The sequence below is a fragment of the Salvelinus fontinalis genome, chromosome 24 (genome assembly GCF_029448725.1).
Source record: "Salvelinus fontinalis isolate EN_2023a chromosome 24, ASM2944872v1, whole genome shotgun sequence".
Taxonomy (NCBI): Eukaryota; Metazoa; Chordata; class Actinopteri; order Salmoniformes; family Salmonidae; genus Salvelinus; species Salvelinus fontinalis.
The window spans coordinates 35,850,913-35,867,878 of record NC_074688.1 but is presented as its reverse complement, the minus strand read 5'-3'; the positions used below and the strand labels follow the sequence as shown (position 1 = coordinate 35,867,878).

At 43.2% G+C, this 16,966-nt stretch overlaps 1 protein-coding gene across 5 annotated transcripts in view; it reads right to left on the bottom strand.

Moving 5' to 3' along the window:
- The window catches only part of LOC129822365 (protocadherin Fat 3-like), a 381,150-nt gene that overhangs the window by 79,748 nt on the left and 284,436 nt on the right, over positions 1-16,966 (bottom strand). For all 5 annotated transcript variants that reach the window (XM_055880588.1, XM_055880589.1, XM_055880592.1 and 2 more), the window contains 2 exons: positions 8,686-8,961; positions 3,739-3,949 (listed from right to left, as the gene is read on the bottom strand). In XM_055880588.1, the coding sequence (XP_055736563.1) occupies positions 3,739-3,949; positions 8,686-8,961 (487 nt within the window). The remainder of the gene's footprint in view (positions 1-3,738; positions 3,950-8,685; positions 8,962-16,966) is intronic.

The window sequence follows — 16,966 nt, the reverse complement described above, 5'->3', positions numbered from 1 at the left end:
AACTTTGCCATGAAATGTGTAGCAGCTGTACAGAACCATCCCTAGAACGGCACATTAGAAGGCACTTTCCTCACATTAGATGGAACATTCCTCACATTAGACGGCACATTCCTCACATTAGACGGCACATTCCTCACATTAGACGGAACATTCCTCACATTAGACGACACATTCCTCACATTAGACGGAACATTCCTCACATTAGACGGCACATTCCTCACATTAGACGGCACATTCCTCACATTAGACGGAACATTCCTCACATTAGACGGAACATTCCTCAAATTAGACGGCACATTTCTCACATTAGACGGCACATTCCTCACATTAGACGGAACATTCCTCATATTAGACGGCACATTCCTCACATTAGACGGAACATTCCTCACATTACACGGAACATTCCTCACATTAGACAGCACATTCCTCAAATTAGACGGTACATTCCTCACATTAGACGGATCATTCCTCACATTAGACGGCACATTCCTCACATTAGACGGTACATTCCTCACATTAGACGGAACATTCCTCACATTAGACGGAACATTCCTCACATTAGACGGAACATTCCTCACATTAGACGGAACATTCCTCACATTAGACGGAACATTCCTCACATTAGACGGAACATTCCTCAAATTAGACGGCACATTTCTCACATTAGACGGAACATTCCTCACATTAGACGACACATTCCTCACATTAGACGGAACATTCCTCACATTAGACGGAACATTCCTCACATTAGACGGCACATTCCTCACATTAGACGGCACATTCCTCACATTAGACGGAACATTCCTCACATTAGACGGAACATTCCTCAAATTAGACGGCACATTTCTCACATTAGACGGCACATTCCTCACATTAGACGGAACATTCCTCATATTAGACGGCACATTCCTCACATTAGACGGAACATTCCTCACATTACACGGAACATTCCTAACATTAGACAGCACATTCCTCACATTAGACGGAACATTCCTCACATTAGACGGAACATTCCTCACATTAGACGGCACATTCCTCACATTAGACGGTACATTCCTCACATTAGACGGAACATTCCTCACATTAGACGGAACATTCCTCACATTAGACGGAACATTCCTCACATTAGACGGCACATTCCTTCAATTAGACGGAACATTCCTCACATTAGACGGAACATTCCTCACATTAGACGGCACATTCCTCACATTAGACGGAACATTCCTCACATTAGACGGAACATTCCTCACATTAGACGGAACATTCCTCACATTAGACGGAACATTCCTCACATTAGACGGAGCATTCCTCACATTAGACAGAACATTCCTCACATTAGAAGGCACATTCCTCACATTAGACGGAACATTCCTCACATTAGACGGCACATTCCTCACATTAGACGGCACATTCCTCACATTAGACGGAACATTCCTCACATTAGACGGAACATTCCTCACAGTAGACGGCACATTCCTCACATTAGACGGAACATTCCTCACATTAGACGGAACATTCCTCACATTAGACGGCACATTCCTCACATTAGATGGAACATTCCTCACATTAGACGGCACATTCCTCACATTAGACGGAACATTCCTCACATTAGACGGCACATTCCTCACATTAGACGGCACATTCCTCACATTAGACGGAACATTCCCCACATTAGACGGCACATTCCTCACATTAGACGGCACATTCCTCACATTAGACGGAACATTCCTCACATTAGACGGCACATTCCTCACATTAGACGGAACATTCCTCACATTAGACGGAACATTCCTCACATTAGACGGAACATTCCTCACATTAGACGGCACATTCCTCACATTAGATGGAACATTCCTCACATTAGACGGCACATTCCTCACATTAGACGGAACATTCCTCACATTAGACGGAACATTCCTCACATTAGAAGGCACATTCCTCACATTAGACGGAACATTCCTCACATTAGATGGCACATTCCTCACATTAGACGGCACATTCCTCACATTAGACGGAACATTCCTCACATTAGACGGCACATTCCTCAGATTAGACGGCACATTCCTCACATTAGACGGCACATTCCTCACATTAGACGGCACATTCCTCACATTAGACGGAACATTCCTCACTTTAGACGGAACATTCCTCAGATTAGACGGCACATTCCTCACATTAGACGGCACATTCCTCACATTAGACGGAACATTCCCCACATTAGACGGAACATTCCTCAGATTAGACGGAACATTCCTCACATTAGACGGAACATTCCTCACATTAGACGGAACATTCCTCACATTAGACGGAACATTCCTCACATTAGACGGAACATTCCTCACATTAGACGGCACATTCCTCACATTAGACGGAACATTCCTCAGATTAGACGGAACATTCCTCACATTAGACGGAACATTCCTCACATTAGACGGAACATTCCTCAGATTAGACGGAACATTCCTCACATTAGACGGCAATTAAAGGTTAGGATGCGCAACTACATTTTACTTAAAAATCTATTTTTCATTTTTTCCCCAGACCCCCCCAAAAATTGTTTTCTGATGGGATTTAAGCATGATATGATATCCCATTTTATTGTTTCTCTATGAAATGTTTTTATTTTGAGAGTAAAACATTTATAAATCTAAAATAATAAAAAATGTTTACTGAGAAAACAGAATTCGGGAAAATCTCACATTTTATAGACCCCCTTAGAGTGGTTTATTACCCATTATTTTAGCAGGTAAACTAAGGACCCGGGGAAGAGTTTATTTATTTATTTTTATTTTACCGTTATTTTACCAGGTAAGTTGACTGAGAACACGTTCTCATTTGCAGCAACGACCTGGGGAATAGTTACAGGGGAGAGGAGGGGGATGAATGAGCCAATTGTAAACTGGGGATTATTAGGTGACCATGATGGTTTGAGGGCCAGATTGGGAATTTAGCCAGGACACCGGGGTTAACACCCCTACTCTTACGATAAGTGCCATGGGATCTTTAATGACCTCAGAGAGTCAGGACACCCGTTTAACGTCCCATCCGAAAGACGGCACCCTACACAGGGCAGTGTCCCCAATCACTGCCCTGGGGGATTGGGATATTTTTTTTTTAGACCAGAGGAAAGAGTGCCTCCTACTGGCCCTCCAACACCACTTCCAGCAGCATCTAGTCTCCCATCCAGGGACTGACCAGGACCAACCCTGCTTAGCTTCAGAAGCAAGCCTGCAGTGGTATGCAGGGTGGTATGCTGCTGGCATTGTTGTAGTTGTAGAGTTGTAGAGGAGAAGAAGAGAAGAATGTGCCTATTTGAAAGCTAGAAAAAAAAAAGCTTGCGCAATGTTTCCTTTTTTAAAAGTAGCTCTCATGCTAGAAAAGGTTGGAGACCCCTTATCTATATCTATGTATAGTTAGACACACCTTATTCTTTTGATAGTTCTAAAACTCTTATTATAAACCCGGGTGGTTCGAGTCCTGAATGCTGATTGGCTGAAAGGGTATGACAAAAACATCTATTTGTACTGCTCTAATTACGATGGTAACCAGTTTATAATAGTAATAAGGCTCCTCGGGGGTTTGTGGTATATGGCCAAAATACCACGGCTAAGTGCTGTGTCCAGGCACCCCGTGTTGCGTTATGCATAAGAACAGCCCTTAGCCGTAGTATATTGGCCATATATCATAACTCCTCAGGCCTTATTGTTTAATTACAATGCCATTTCTATAGTTGCTCACCTGATTCCATGGTATAGAAGAGTTCTGCGTTTTCTCCCTTGTCTTTGTCCAGGGCAGTCACCTGGAGCACAGCAGATCCCACTGCTGCAGACTCATAGACCGAACCCTCGTACAGAGCACTGGTGAACACTGGGACATGGTCATTAACATCCTCCACATCCACCAACACTCGGGCCAGGTTCCTCCTGTATGGAAACTCCTGGTCTTTTACCTGATGGAGAAATATTTTCTAATCATTGGTCTACTAATACAGGTGTATAGTATTAGATCTGACACAACTACATTTCTCATTATATAACTGGCATGAGAGAAAATAAACAGTTGCGTATTACAAAATAACTTTCTATGTCACGGCAAAGAATAAACAAACACATAGACTCAATAGCACAACATTACTGGAGTTTCCCTTTAAAACATGTACTGAAGCTTTAACTTCCCATGAAATGAAAAGGGCGTGTCACTGCAAACCATTATGGGTCTTTTGGGACGGACTAATCCCGTCATCGGGAGAGCAGATGAGAATTAGAGGGCTAATGAGATGTATATTTATGGCCCGATGCGAGACTCTCCACAACAAGAGAATGGGATCAGAGAAACAGCTTGTCTCATACGAGGCGCCACACAGGGTGAGTATTAATAGAACCAGCATTAGCATCAGAATTAGCACTAGCTCTGCTGGCGGTATTATGAAACGCTGGCTAGTTCAACACTCTTAACACCCAACACAATGGGCCTAGGAGTGATATAATACCCCTAGACTGAATGGTGTTATGGTACTGAGGAAGTGGTAGGCGGAAGATCACTGGGTCCATTGGAGACAATAGAGCTGTTCTGTCTGTGTCTGTCTGTGCCTGCCTTTGTCTGTTCTGTCTTACGTCTGCTGTGTCTGTTCTGTTTGTTGTGTCTGCTGTGTCTGTTCTGTTTGTTGTGTCTGCTGTGTCTGTTCTGTTTGTTGTGTCTGCTGTGTCTGTTCTGTTTGTTGTGTCTGCTGTGTCTTCTGTTTGTTGTGTCTGCTGTGTCTGTTCTGTCTGTGTCTGTGTATGTTCTGTCTGTGTCTGTTCTGTCTGTGTCTGTCTGTGCCTGCCTGTGTCTGTTCTGTCTGTTCTGTCTTACGTCTGCTGTGTCTGTTCTGTTTGTAGTGTCTGCTGTGTCTGTTCTGTTTGTTGTGTCTGCTGTGTCTGTTCTGTCTGTGTCTGTGTATGTTCTGTCTGTGTCTGTTCTGAACTGTTATCTGAGACTCTGTAGTGGTTATGCTGTGTCTGTTCTGTCTGTGTCTGTTCTGTCTGTTCTGTCTTACGTCTGCAGTGTCTGTTCTATTTGTTGTGTCTGCTGTGTCTGTTCTGTCTGTTGTGTCTGCTGTGTCTGTTCTGTCTGTGTCTGTCTGTGCTTGCATGTGTCTCTTCTGTCTTACGTCTGCTGTGTCTGTTCTGTTTGTTGTGTCTGCTGTGTCTGTTCTGTCTGTGTCTGTTCTGTCTGTGTCTGTTCTGAACTGTTATCTTTGACTCTGTAGTGGTTATGTGTAGTCAATGCTCTGTTTGGGAACTGTTATCTGAGACTCTGTAGTGGTTATGTGTAGTCAATGCTCTGTTCTGAACTGTTATCTGAGACTCTGTAGTGGTTATGTGTAGTCAATGCTCTGTTCTGAACTGTTATCTTAGACTCTGTAGTGGTTATGTGTAGTCAATTTATATTTATATTGTTAGACCTCTTATCTATTTTGTGCAGGAAGATGTTATAACTATGAGCTACTGATCGTATTGTAGCCTATACTATACATGTACAGATGCGCAAATATACCTGGTTCCAGCACAGCAGGGACTGTCATGGGCACACCGAATGCCAGATATTAAAGATACTATCTACCTGTAGATTTCACCAAATTAAATCAGTGTGCCCGCCTAAAACTGAAACAAATATATATATATATATATATATATTTTACCTCATAAAAAATGTCAGGCAGACATTCCTACCTCGCTTATCAACGCGGTATGATAAAATTCAAAAGGACTACATTTATTCGATAATTACATTTCTTCCGAGATTTGAGAAAACAGTACAACTACAGTGGTAGGATGAGCATTCATTTCCTATGTTTACTACCCACTGAACCAGAGGAAAGGAAGTAAAACAGAGTGAATGAGGATGATTCATTTCAGAACTAAACACACACACACACACACACACACACACACACACACACACACACACACACACACACACACACACACACACACACACACACACACACACACACACACACACACACACACACACACACACACACACACACACACACACACACACACAAACGCAGTCATGGTTCCTTAAACCGTCTCATTCCCCTGACGAGGGTGAGACGTTGGTTCATTGCTCTCAGTAATTAGTGTAACTGCTTAATGATGAGTTCAGGTAAAATGAGAACACAGACATAGAAGTAGTCTGTCTCTGACAGGAGAGCTGAGTTACATAAGAAAATTAAGCAGCTGGAATAAAGATAATGCTCTTGGCCCACTCTGCATCTCTAGTGTCCTTTCTCCTCTCCTCTGTTCTCCTCTCCTCTGTTCTCCTCTCCTCTGTTCTCCTCTCCTCTGTTCTCCTCTCCTCTGTTCTCCTCTCCTCTGTTCTCCTCTCCTCTGCTCTCCTCTCCTCTGTTCTCCTCTCCTCTGTTCTCCTCTCCTCTGTTCTCCTCTCCTCTGTTCTCCTCTCCTCTGCTCTCCTCTGTTCTCCTCTCCTCTGTTCTCCTCTCCTCTGTTCTCCTCTGTTCTCCCCTCCTCTGTTCTCCCCTCCTCTGTTCTCCTCTCCTCTGTTCTGTTCTCCTCTGTTCTGTTCTCCTCTCCTCTGTTCTCCTCTCCTCTGTTCTCCTCTCCTCTGCTCTCCTCTCCTCTGCTCTCCTCTCCTCTGTTCTCCTCTCCTCTGTTCTCCCCTCCTCTGTTCTCCTCTCCTCTGTTCTCCTCTCCTCTGTTCTCCTCTGCTCTCCTCTCCTCTGCTCTCCTCTCCTCTGCTCTCCTCTCCTCTGTTCTCCTCTCCTCTGTTCTCCCCTCCTCTGTTCTCCTCTCCTCTGTTCTCCTCTCCTCTGTTCTCCTCTCCTCTGTTCTCCTCTGCTCTCCTCTCCTCTGCTCTCCTCTCCTCTGTTCTCCTCTCCTCTGTTCTCCTCTGCTCTCCTCTCCTCTGTTCTCCTCTCCTCTGTTCTCCTCTCCTCTGTTCTCCTCTCCTCTCCTCTGTTCTCCTCTGTTCTCCCCTCCTCTGTTCTCCTCTCCTCTGTTCTCCTCTCCTCTGTTCTCCTCTGTTCTCCTCTCCTCTGTTCTCCTCTCCTCTGTTCTCCTCTCCTCTGTTCTCCTCTCCTCTGTTCTCCTCTCCTCTGTTCTCCACTGTTCTCCTTTCCTCTGTTCTCCCCTCCTCTGTTCTCCTCTCCTCTGTTCTCCTCTCCTCTGTTCTCCTCTCCTCTGTTCTCCTCTCCTCTGTTCTCCTCTCCTCTGTTCTCCTCTGCTCTCCTCTCCTCTGCCCTCCTCTCCTCTGCTCTCCTCTCCTCTGTTCTCCTCTGCTCTCCTCTCCTCTCCTCTGTTCTCCTCTCCTCTGTTCTCCTCTCCTCTGCTCTCCTCTCCTCTGCTCTCCTCTCCTCTGTTCTCCCCTCCTCTGTTCTCCTCTCCCCTGTTCTCCTCTGTTCTCCTCTCCTCTGTTCTCCTCTCCTCTGTTCTCCTCTGTTCTCCTCTCCTCTCCTCTGTTCTCCTCTCCTCTGTTCTCCTCTGTTCTCCTCTCCTCTGCTCTCCTCTGCTCTCCTCTGTTCTCCCCTCCTCTGTTCTCCTCTCCTCTGTTCTCCTCTGTTCTCCTCTCCTCTGTTCTCCTCTGTTCTCCTCTCCTCTGTTCTCCTCTCCTCTGTTCTCCTCTCCTCTGCTCTCCTCTCCTCTGTTCTCCTCTCCTCTGTTCTCCTCTGTTCTCCTCTCCTCTGCTCTCCTCTCCTCTGCTCTCCTCTCCTCTGTTCTCCCCTCATCTGTTCTCCTCTGCTCTCCTCTCCTCTGTTCTCCCCTGCTCTGTTCTCCTCTCCTCTGTTCTCCTCTGTTCTCCTCTCCTCTGCTCTCCTCTCCTCTGCTCTCCTCTGCTCTCCTCTGCTCTCCTCTACTCTGTTCTCCTCTCCTCTGTTCTCCTCTGCTCTCCTCTCCCTTCACCTTCTTTTCCTTTCTCCTCTCCTCTGTTCTCCTCTGCTCTCCTCTCCCTTCCCCTTCTTTTCCTTTCTCCTCTCCTCTGTTCTCCTCTCCTCTGTTCTCCTCTCCTCTGCTCTCCTCTCCTTTCACCTTCTTTTCCTTTCTCCTCTCCTCTGTTCTCCTCTCCTCTGTTCTCCTCTGTTCTCCTCTCCTCTGTTCTCCTCTCCTCTGTTCTCCTCTCCTCTGTTCTCCTCTCCTCTGTTCTCCTCTCCTCTGTTCTCCTCTCCTCTGTTCTCCTCTCCTCTGTTCTCCTCTCCTCTGTTCTCCTCTCCTCTGTTCTCCTCTCCTCTGCTCTCCTCTCCTTTCACCTTCTTTTCCTTTCTCCTCTCCTCTGTTCTCCTCTCCATTCCCCTTCTTTTCTTTTCACTCATCCTCTGACAGTTTCAACACATCCATTACCAACAGAGGAATCTTAAGGGAATGAATCTTAAGGGAATGTGACCAAATAAAACAAGTGGAATCCTCTCTTACAACGAGATTGACTCTGTACCGGCACCCCCCTGTATATAGTCTCGATATTGTTATTTTACAGCTGCTCTTTAATTACTTGTTACTTTTATTTCCTATTCTTATCCATATATTTTTTTTAATAGCATTGTTGGTTAGGGGCTTGTAAGTAAGAATTTCACTGTAAGGTCTACTACACCTGTTGTATTCAGTGCATGTGACTAATACAATTAGATTTGATTTGATTCAAGATAACCAAACTATATTTGATACAACAGTAATGGTACCAGTCTCTTACCATGACAGTGAGGATGTGCTGTGCTCTAGCCTTGTGGTCCAGTCTCTCTGTAGTATACACCGTGCCAGTGTTGGGGTCAATACGGAACAGACGCAGGCTGGAGGGGTCGATGGCGCTGTGGAGGGAGTAGGTGAGGCGGTGGCGCTCGTCCCGGTCCGACGCTAACACCTGGACCACCTCCGTCTCCGGGGGTGTGTCCTCAGAGATGGTGATGTCATAGGTGGGCTGGGAGAAGACAGGTGCGTTGTCGTTGTTGTCCAACACTGTGATGTGGACCTGAAAAGGAGAGGGAGAGAGGGGGGTTGTGGGTAGGGTTAGGCCAATATGTCGTAGTACTAGAACACACAAGCGTTTTGTTTTCAGTCTTCAGTGGGAGTGAAGGGTCGGCCATAACATATACAGTACCATTGATACGTTTGGACACACCTACTCTTTATTTTGACTGTTTTCTACATTGTAGAATAATAGTAAAGACAACAAAACTATAAAGCAACACATATGGAATCATGTAACAAACAAAAAAGTGTTAAACAAATCAAAATATATTTCATATTTGAGATTCTTCAAAGAAGCCACCCTTTGCCTTGATGAGAGCTTTTCTCACTCTTGGCATTCTCTCAACCAGCTTCATGATGTAGTCACCTGAAATGCATTTCAATTAACAGGTGTGCCTTGTTAAAAGTTAATTTGTGGAATTTCTTTCCTTCTTAATGCGTTTAAGCCAATCAGTTGTGTTGTGACAAGGTAGGGGTGGTATACAGCCATATTTGGTAAAAGGCCAAGTCCATATTATGGCAAGAACAGCTCAAATAAGCAAAGAGAAACAACAGTCCATCATTACTTTAAGACATGAAGGTCAGTCAATCCGGAAAATGTCAAGAACTTTTAAAGTTTCTTCAAGTGCAGTCAGAACCATAAAGCACTATGATGAGACTGGCTCTCATGAGAGCTGTAGAGGATAAGCTCATTAGAGTTACCAGTCTCAGAAATTGCAGCCCAAATAAATTATTTAAAAAATATATATTTATTTAACTAGGCAAGTCAGTTGGGAACAAATTCATATTTACAATGACAGCCTAGGAACAGTTTGTTAACTACCTTATTCAGGGGCAGAATGACAGATTTCTACCTCTTCAGCTTGGGGATTCGATCTAGCAACCTTTCGGTTACTGGCCCAATGCTCTAACCACTAGGATACCTGCCGCCCCTTCTCTGCTTCACACAGTTCTAGTAACATACACATCTCAATATCACCTGTTCAGATGAGACTGTGTGAATCAGGCCTTCATGTTCAAATTGCTGCAAAGAAACCACTACTAAAGGACACCAATAACAAGAAGACACTTGCTTGGGACAAGATACACGAGCAATGGACTTTTAGACCGGTGGAAATCTGTCCTTTGGTCTGATGCGTACAAATTTGAGAATTCTGGTTCCAACCGCTATGTCTTTGTGAGACGCAGAGTAGGTGAATGGATGATCTCCACTTGTGTGGTTCACACCGTGAAGCATGGAGGAGGAGGTGTGGGGGTGCTTTGCTGGTGACACTGTCAGTGATTTATTTAGAATTCAAGGCACACTTAGCCAGCATGGGTACCACAGTATTCTGCAGTGATACGCCATCCCATCTGGTTTGCGCTTAGTGGGACTATAATTTGGTTTTCAACAGGACAATAACACAACACACCTCCAGGCTGTGTAAGGGCTATTTGACCAAGGAGAGTGATGGAGTGCTGCATCAGATGATCTGGCCTCCACAATCACCAGATCTCAGCCCAATTGAGATGGTTTGGGATGAGTTGGACCGCAGAGTGTAGGAAAAGTATTTCAAGACTGTTGGAAAATTATTCCAGGTGAAGCTGGTTGAGAGAATGCCAAGAGTGTGCAAAGCTGTCATCAAGGAAAAGGTTGGCTACTTTGAAGAATCTCAAATATAAAATATATTTAGATATGTTTAACACTTTTTTGGTTACTACATGATTACAAGTGTATTATTTCATAGTTTTGATGTCTTCACTATTATTATACAATGTAGTAAAAATAAAGAAAAACCCTTGAATGAGTAGGTGTCCAAACTTTTGACTGGTACTGTGCATTCAGTCAGATACTATATTCAGCTCCGTGTCATGACGTACTGTCTGTCACAACTATTACCACGTTTTTGCAGTTCATGTATTTATATACTTGAAAAAGAAAAGGAGAGCCGAACACTCTAGGAGCTCAGATGCAATGATTTAATAACCTATTATAAACATGGTGGTTTGAGCCCTGAATGCTGACTGGCTGGCAGCCGTGGTATATCAGACCGTATGACATGGGTATGACAAAACATTTATTTTTACTTCTCTAATTACATTGGTAACCAGTTTATAAAAGCAATAAGGCACCTCAGGGGTTTGTGGTATATGGCCGATATACCACGGCTAAGGGCTGTGGACAGGCACTCCGTGCCTAAGAACAACCCTTAGCCATGGGAAGTTAAGCCTAAGAATACTGAGAATTTAGCTTAAATGCATCAAAAAAGTTAGCTTATAACAGAGAACCTTTTTTGTGAGATACGCAAAAGGCAATTCTAGGTCTTGTGGCATATTTTGGTTAAACTATCCCCAACTCAATGGAATTGCAACCCTCTGCATGCACAGTGAATTTTTCCATCACATGTACAGCTGATTCTCAAGATCTTGCACACTAATGAGATGCTATTGAGCCCGCACTACTACACTGTCTGAGCCAAGGACTACATGCTTTCTGGTAAGTTTTGATTACAATACTGGGTGGGGTGAATATTTTATAAGACATACATGATTTTTTGTTAACTAGTAATAAGTAGCCTACAGCAAAATGTGTTTAAATCATTTCTAACTTGTTAACAATTTCTGCTAGTTTGTTTTTGCTACCATGTGGGTTTTAGCTTGAGCCTGCTAACTGAGGAGTGTTAATTCACCTGTTTCCATACATGTTTCATTTTAAAACATTTATCTTACAAATGAGTTGTTTAATCTAACTGCTTAACCTGTTGGGGATGGGGGCGCTGTTTAGACTATTTATGCTAATGTGGCTAATTTTTTAAACGGCTTCCCACAAAATCCTTGATCGTACAATATGCATATTATTATTATTATTGGATAGAAAACAGTCTATAGTTTCTATAGGAGTTGAAATTTTGTCTCTAAGTGGAACAGAGCCCATTCTACAGCAATTTCCCTGACATGGAGTCAGATTTGAGAAATGTTGGGCACTTTTCTGAAGTCAGTTAAAAGGGCACTGTCGTTGCTATGACTATACGGACACTTCTTACGTCTTCCCCTGGATGCCTTTACGTGATGACGATTCCAACGGGCTCGATTGCTCGTTCACAGGCCCTACAAATGAAAAAAACCTTTAGCTAGCAAGTCTTTTCTTGCTGCGTAACGCGCGTGGAAGACACCGACCCTCTCCTGTTCCAAGCGTTAGTTTAGCCTGTTATATTTCTCCGGTCATCTTTTCACTCGTTATAGGAGTTACAAACATCACAAAGTAGTTAATTTAAAGCGTTTTATAGCAATTTATATCCGTTTAGTGCGATTTTGGGACATTTATTTTTGCAACGATGTGAAAAGTTGGGCACGCTTTTCAGTTCATCCCGAACGTAGTTGACATTTCCACATGGCAAGAGGACAGCTTTCCACCAAAAGACGATTTCTCCCAAGAAAGGATCCTTTGCCCAAGATACTGATGGAAGAACAGCTCAAGGTAGGACATTTTTATTATGATAAATCGTGTTTCTGTCGAAACATTTTAGTGGCTTAGGACGCCATGTTTTTTGACGTAGCTTCGCTTGGCGCAAACTGTATTGAAAAGTAAGGATAAATTAAAAAATGTAATAACGCAATTGTATTAAGAATTAAATTGTCTATCAATCCCTGTCCACCCTATATTTTTTAGTCACGTTTATGAGTATTTATGTATAAGAGTAGATCACTGTCTAAGTGGCGCAAGGACAAATTCTGACCAGCCGAGTTACATTTCACATTGTCTAACCATGATTTTGGTGGCTAAATATAAACATTTTCGATCAAACTGTATATGCATGTTGTAATGTGATGTTACAGGAGTGTCATCGGAAGAATTCTGAGAAGGTTAGTGAAAAAATTAATATCTTTTGGCGATGTTGACTTTTATCGCTCACTTTGGCTAGAATCAATGCTGGGCTGCTAATTGCTATGTGCTAAGCTAATATAACGATTTATTGTGTTTTCGCTGTAAGACACTTAGAAAATCTGAAATATTGTCTGTATTCACAGGATCTGTGTCTTTCGATTCGTGTATGCTGTGTATTTTTACGAAATGTTTGATGATTAGTAGTTAGGTAAACACGTTGCTCATTGTAATTATTCTAGTCCATTTGTGATGGTGGGTGCAATTGTAAACTATGCCATATACCTGAAATATGCACTTTTTTCTAACAAAACCTATCCCATACCATAAATATGTTATCAGACTGTCATCTAATGAGTTTTTTTGTTGGTTAGGGGCTATAAATATCTTAGTTTAGCCGAATTGGTGATGGCTACTGGTGTTGGTGGACAAATAAAAGATGGTGGATTATGCTAATGTGTTTTTAGGTAATAGATGTACATCTTTACATATTGTGTCTTCCCTGTAAAACATTTTAAAAATCGGAAATGTTGACTGGATTCATAAGATCTGTGTCTTTCATTAGCTGTATTGGACTTTAATGTGTGAAAGTTAAATATTTTAAAAAAATATTTTTTTTGAATTTCGCGGCACTGGTTTTTCAGTGGGGGGGGGGGGGGGGTGCCGCTAGCGCCACGCTGATCCTAGACAGGTTAACTACTTATCTGTACATGGAATTGTATTTGTTTTTTTATACTCATTTTTCTAATCTTTACAGGAAAATGCCACGGGCACTATCTGATGTGTAGAGACATTTTACTGCAGCTAATGTAGAAGGAAAAGCTGCGTACATTTTCAAATCATATGTGAAGAATGCAACAAAGATGCAGAATCATCTGGCCAAGTGCATAAAGTTCCCTCAGCGCTCACAACAAGCAACCTCTGACAAAAGTCCCTCTACTTCTATTCGAGGTGAAAATGATGAATCAGGCAACTTATCGATAGTAACAGCTCATGATCTTCCTTGAATCTGAAGTCCTAACCTCACATCACACCTATTGGCTATGCTGCTCATGCATTGAATCTGCTCCTCAAGGACATCATGGCACTGAAAACAATGAAAACACTCTACAAGAGAGCCAAGGAAATGGTTAGATATGTGAAGGCTCATCAAGTTATAGCATTAATTTAACTCACCAAGCAAAGTGAAAAGAATAACAGCACCACATTGAAGCTATCCAGCAACACCCTTTGGGGTGCTGTTGTTATCATTTTTGACAGACTCCTGGAGGGGAAGGAGTCTCTCCAAGAAATGGCCATATCACAGTCTGCCGATATGGACAGCCCCATCAAGAGGATCCTCCTGGATTAGGTATTTTGGGAGAGAGTGGTAAGCAGCCTGAAACCTATAGCAGTAGCCATTGCACGGACTGAGGGAGACAATGCCATCCTGTCTGATGTTCAGACTCTGCTTGCAGATGTAAGAAAATAAATCCGTACTGCCCTGCCCACTACACTGTTGCTCCAAGCAGAGGAAACTGCAGTTCTGAAATATATCAAAACGTGTGAAGACTTCTGCTTGAAGCCCATACACGCCGCAGCGTACATGTTGAACCCCAAGTATGCTGGCAAAGAGCATCCTGTCTGGTGTAGAGATCAACACGGCGTATGGTGTCATCACTACCATGTCTCGCCACCTTGGTCTGGATGAGGGCAAGGTCCTTGGCAGTCTGGCGAAGTACACTTCCAAGCAAGTGCTTTGGGATGGAAATGCAATTTGACACTCGTGCCAACATATCTCATCAGCCACCTGGTGGAAGGGACTTTGTGGATCTGAGGCTCTTTCCCCTGTTGCCTCCATCATCCTCCAAATCCCACCAACATCAGCCACCTCAGAGCGCAACTGGTCCTTGTTTGGGAACATACACACCAAAGCACGCAACAGGCTGACCAATACAAGGGGTGAACAATCGATGGCCATCTGGGCAAATTTATGGCTTTTTGAGCCTGACAACGAGCCATCCTCAATAAGGTTAAAAAGTGACAGTGAAGGTGGATATTGAGGTGGACATTGAGGAGGTCCAGGGAGAAGACATGGAAGCCTGAGAGGAAGACAAACGAAGCTTTAGTTTCTAGACTATCATTTTACAGATGTATGTTGAAAAAGCTTTTGGGAGATGCGATGGATCATTGGGGATCATTCAATATTCCCTTTCTTTTGTTGTTCAGTGAAATCATCCCATGTGAAGAGTCAACTCATTTAATTAAAGTTCAATTCGAAACTAAATAGTATTTTTTATGTCTATTGGAAGGATTTAATCATTTGCAATTAAGTCTACTTATGATAAGGTAAAAGGTTTATGTGTCTGTCTCCATATGATATGGTAAATATATCCAATGCAGAAAACATCTACATTTAATGGTATTAATATTAATTTGCATATATTTTCCCATTAATTGCCATATATTCCTGTTAATTCCCATGGAAAGTTTCCACCTCTGAATTTTCCCCAAAATGTGCAACCCAATTGGCCATATACCACAACCCCCTCGTGCCTTATTGTTCAAATAACCAACGTTTCGACAGACACGCTGTCTTTATCAGGGTATAATGACAAACACTGCAGGTTACTAGTTTATATCATTTCAAAGGATACACAGGTGTCTGCAATCATGGCTGGGTGTGGCTTGATATCATTGGTTAATTTATAGATATAAATAGAACATATAAAAACCATGAAGGATAGCATACGATCATAGATGCAATTTGGCTACATAGGCCTATAAACATTTACAATGAATAGCAAATTCAAATTCACAAGAATGTATTTATTTACGCCATGTTTGCTGACGTGCTTGTTGCGTTGCGTGTCATGTACTGTGTTGACGGTTGATGACTCATGGAAACCTTGTGAATCAAGAACAGCAGATTCCCACCGCCGGTGACAAAGGCTGTTGTGTTGCGTAAGAAGAGCGGCAGAGAAGGCTAAATATAAGACAGAAGCAGCAGCTGTCTTCCTGCCGGTGAACAGTGGAGATTTCCCCCATTGGGCATCACGCTGACGCTCCATCTGTGATGTTGAAGAAGGGAACTCAGCCCAGCCTCTCATGACTGGCTCTACTGTCAGCACGTCTTACAGGTGTGTGTGTGTGTGGGCAGGGGGGATATGTGCGTACACCCATAGGGATTTAGTCAGCACATCTTGCATTTAGATTTTTTTTGTAATTTAGCAGACGCTCTTATTTAGAGTGAGCATTTCGCTACACGCAATAACATCTGCGAAATATGTGTAGGTGACCAATAAAATTTGATGTAGTGAGTGAATACATTTTAATACATTTTTCATATTGGTCCCCCATGGGAATCAAACCCACAACGCTGGCACCGCAAGCACCATGCTCTACCAACTGAGCTACACAAGACTATCATGCAGGGTTGTGTGTGTGTGTGTGTGTGTGTGTGTGTGTGTGTGTGTGTGTGTGTGTGTGTGTGTGTGTGTGTGTGTGTGTGTGTGTGTGTGTGTGTGTGTGTGTGTGTGTGTGTGTGTGTGTGTGTGTGTGTGTGTGTGCGTGTGTGTGTTGGTAGGCGGAGAAGGAGAGTTGTTTAACAATGTGTGTGTGTGTTGGAACGAATAGCAAGGGGGTTTGGACATTGTGAACAGGTACCTTCATGCAGGGTGCAACATTGGCCTAATGGACCAACTGAGACAGAAGGAGTTACCCATAATGAATAGAGAGTAGAGTAGCTGAAAGAGGATGTGTATAGCTTCCTGTGCCCTAGCTAGCAATTAGACCTCTGTACTTAATGAGGATTCTCGCTGGTTGAATCAACGTTGTCATTTTAATGAAATGACGTTGAACCAACGTGGAAAAGATGTTGAATTGATTTCTGTACCCAGTGGGTTGGCTCTCCCTGTCAGGGTACACAGCAGTAAAGCTCAGTTGCATTTCCCTCCAGCTATCATTCTGAACGAACAGAGGGAGAGAGGGATGAAAGACGGAGGGAGGGGGAGGTTGGAAATAATGTGAGAAACTGAAAAAGTCAACCAAACCTACAGTACATGTGTGAATGTGTTCATATTAATCAGTATCAGCACACTATCCTTTTCACCAGGGAACCAGTATCCCTGTCACCTAGTCGCAGAACGCTGCACCATGGGAACAT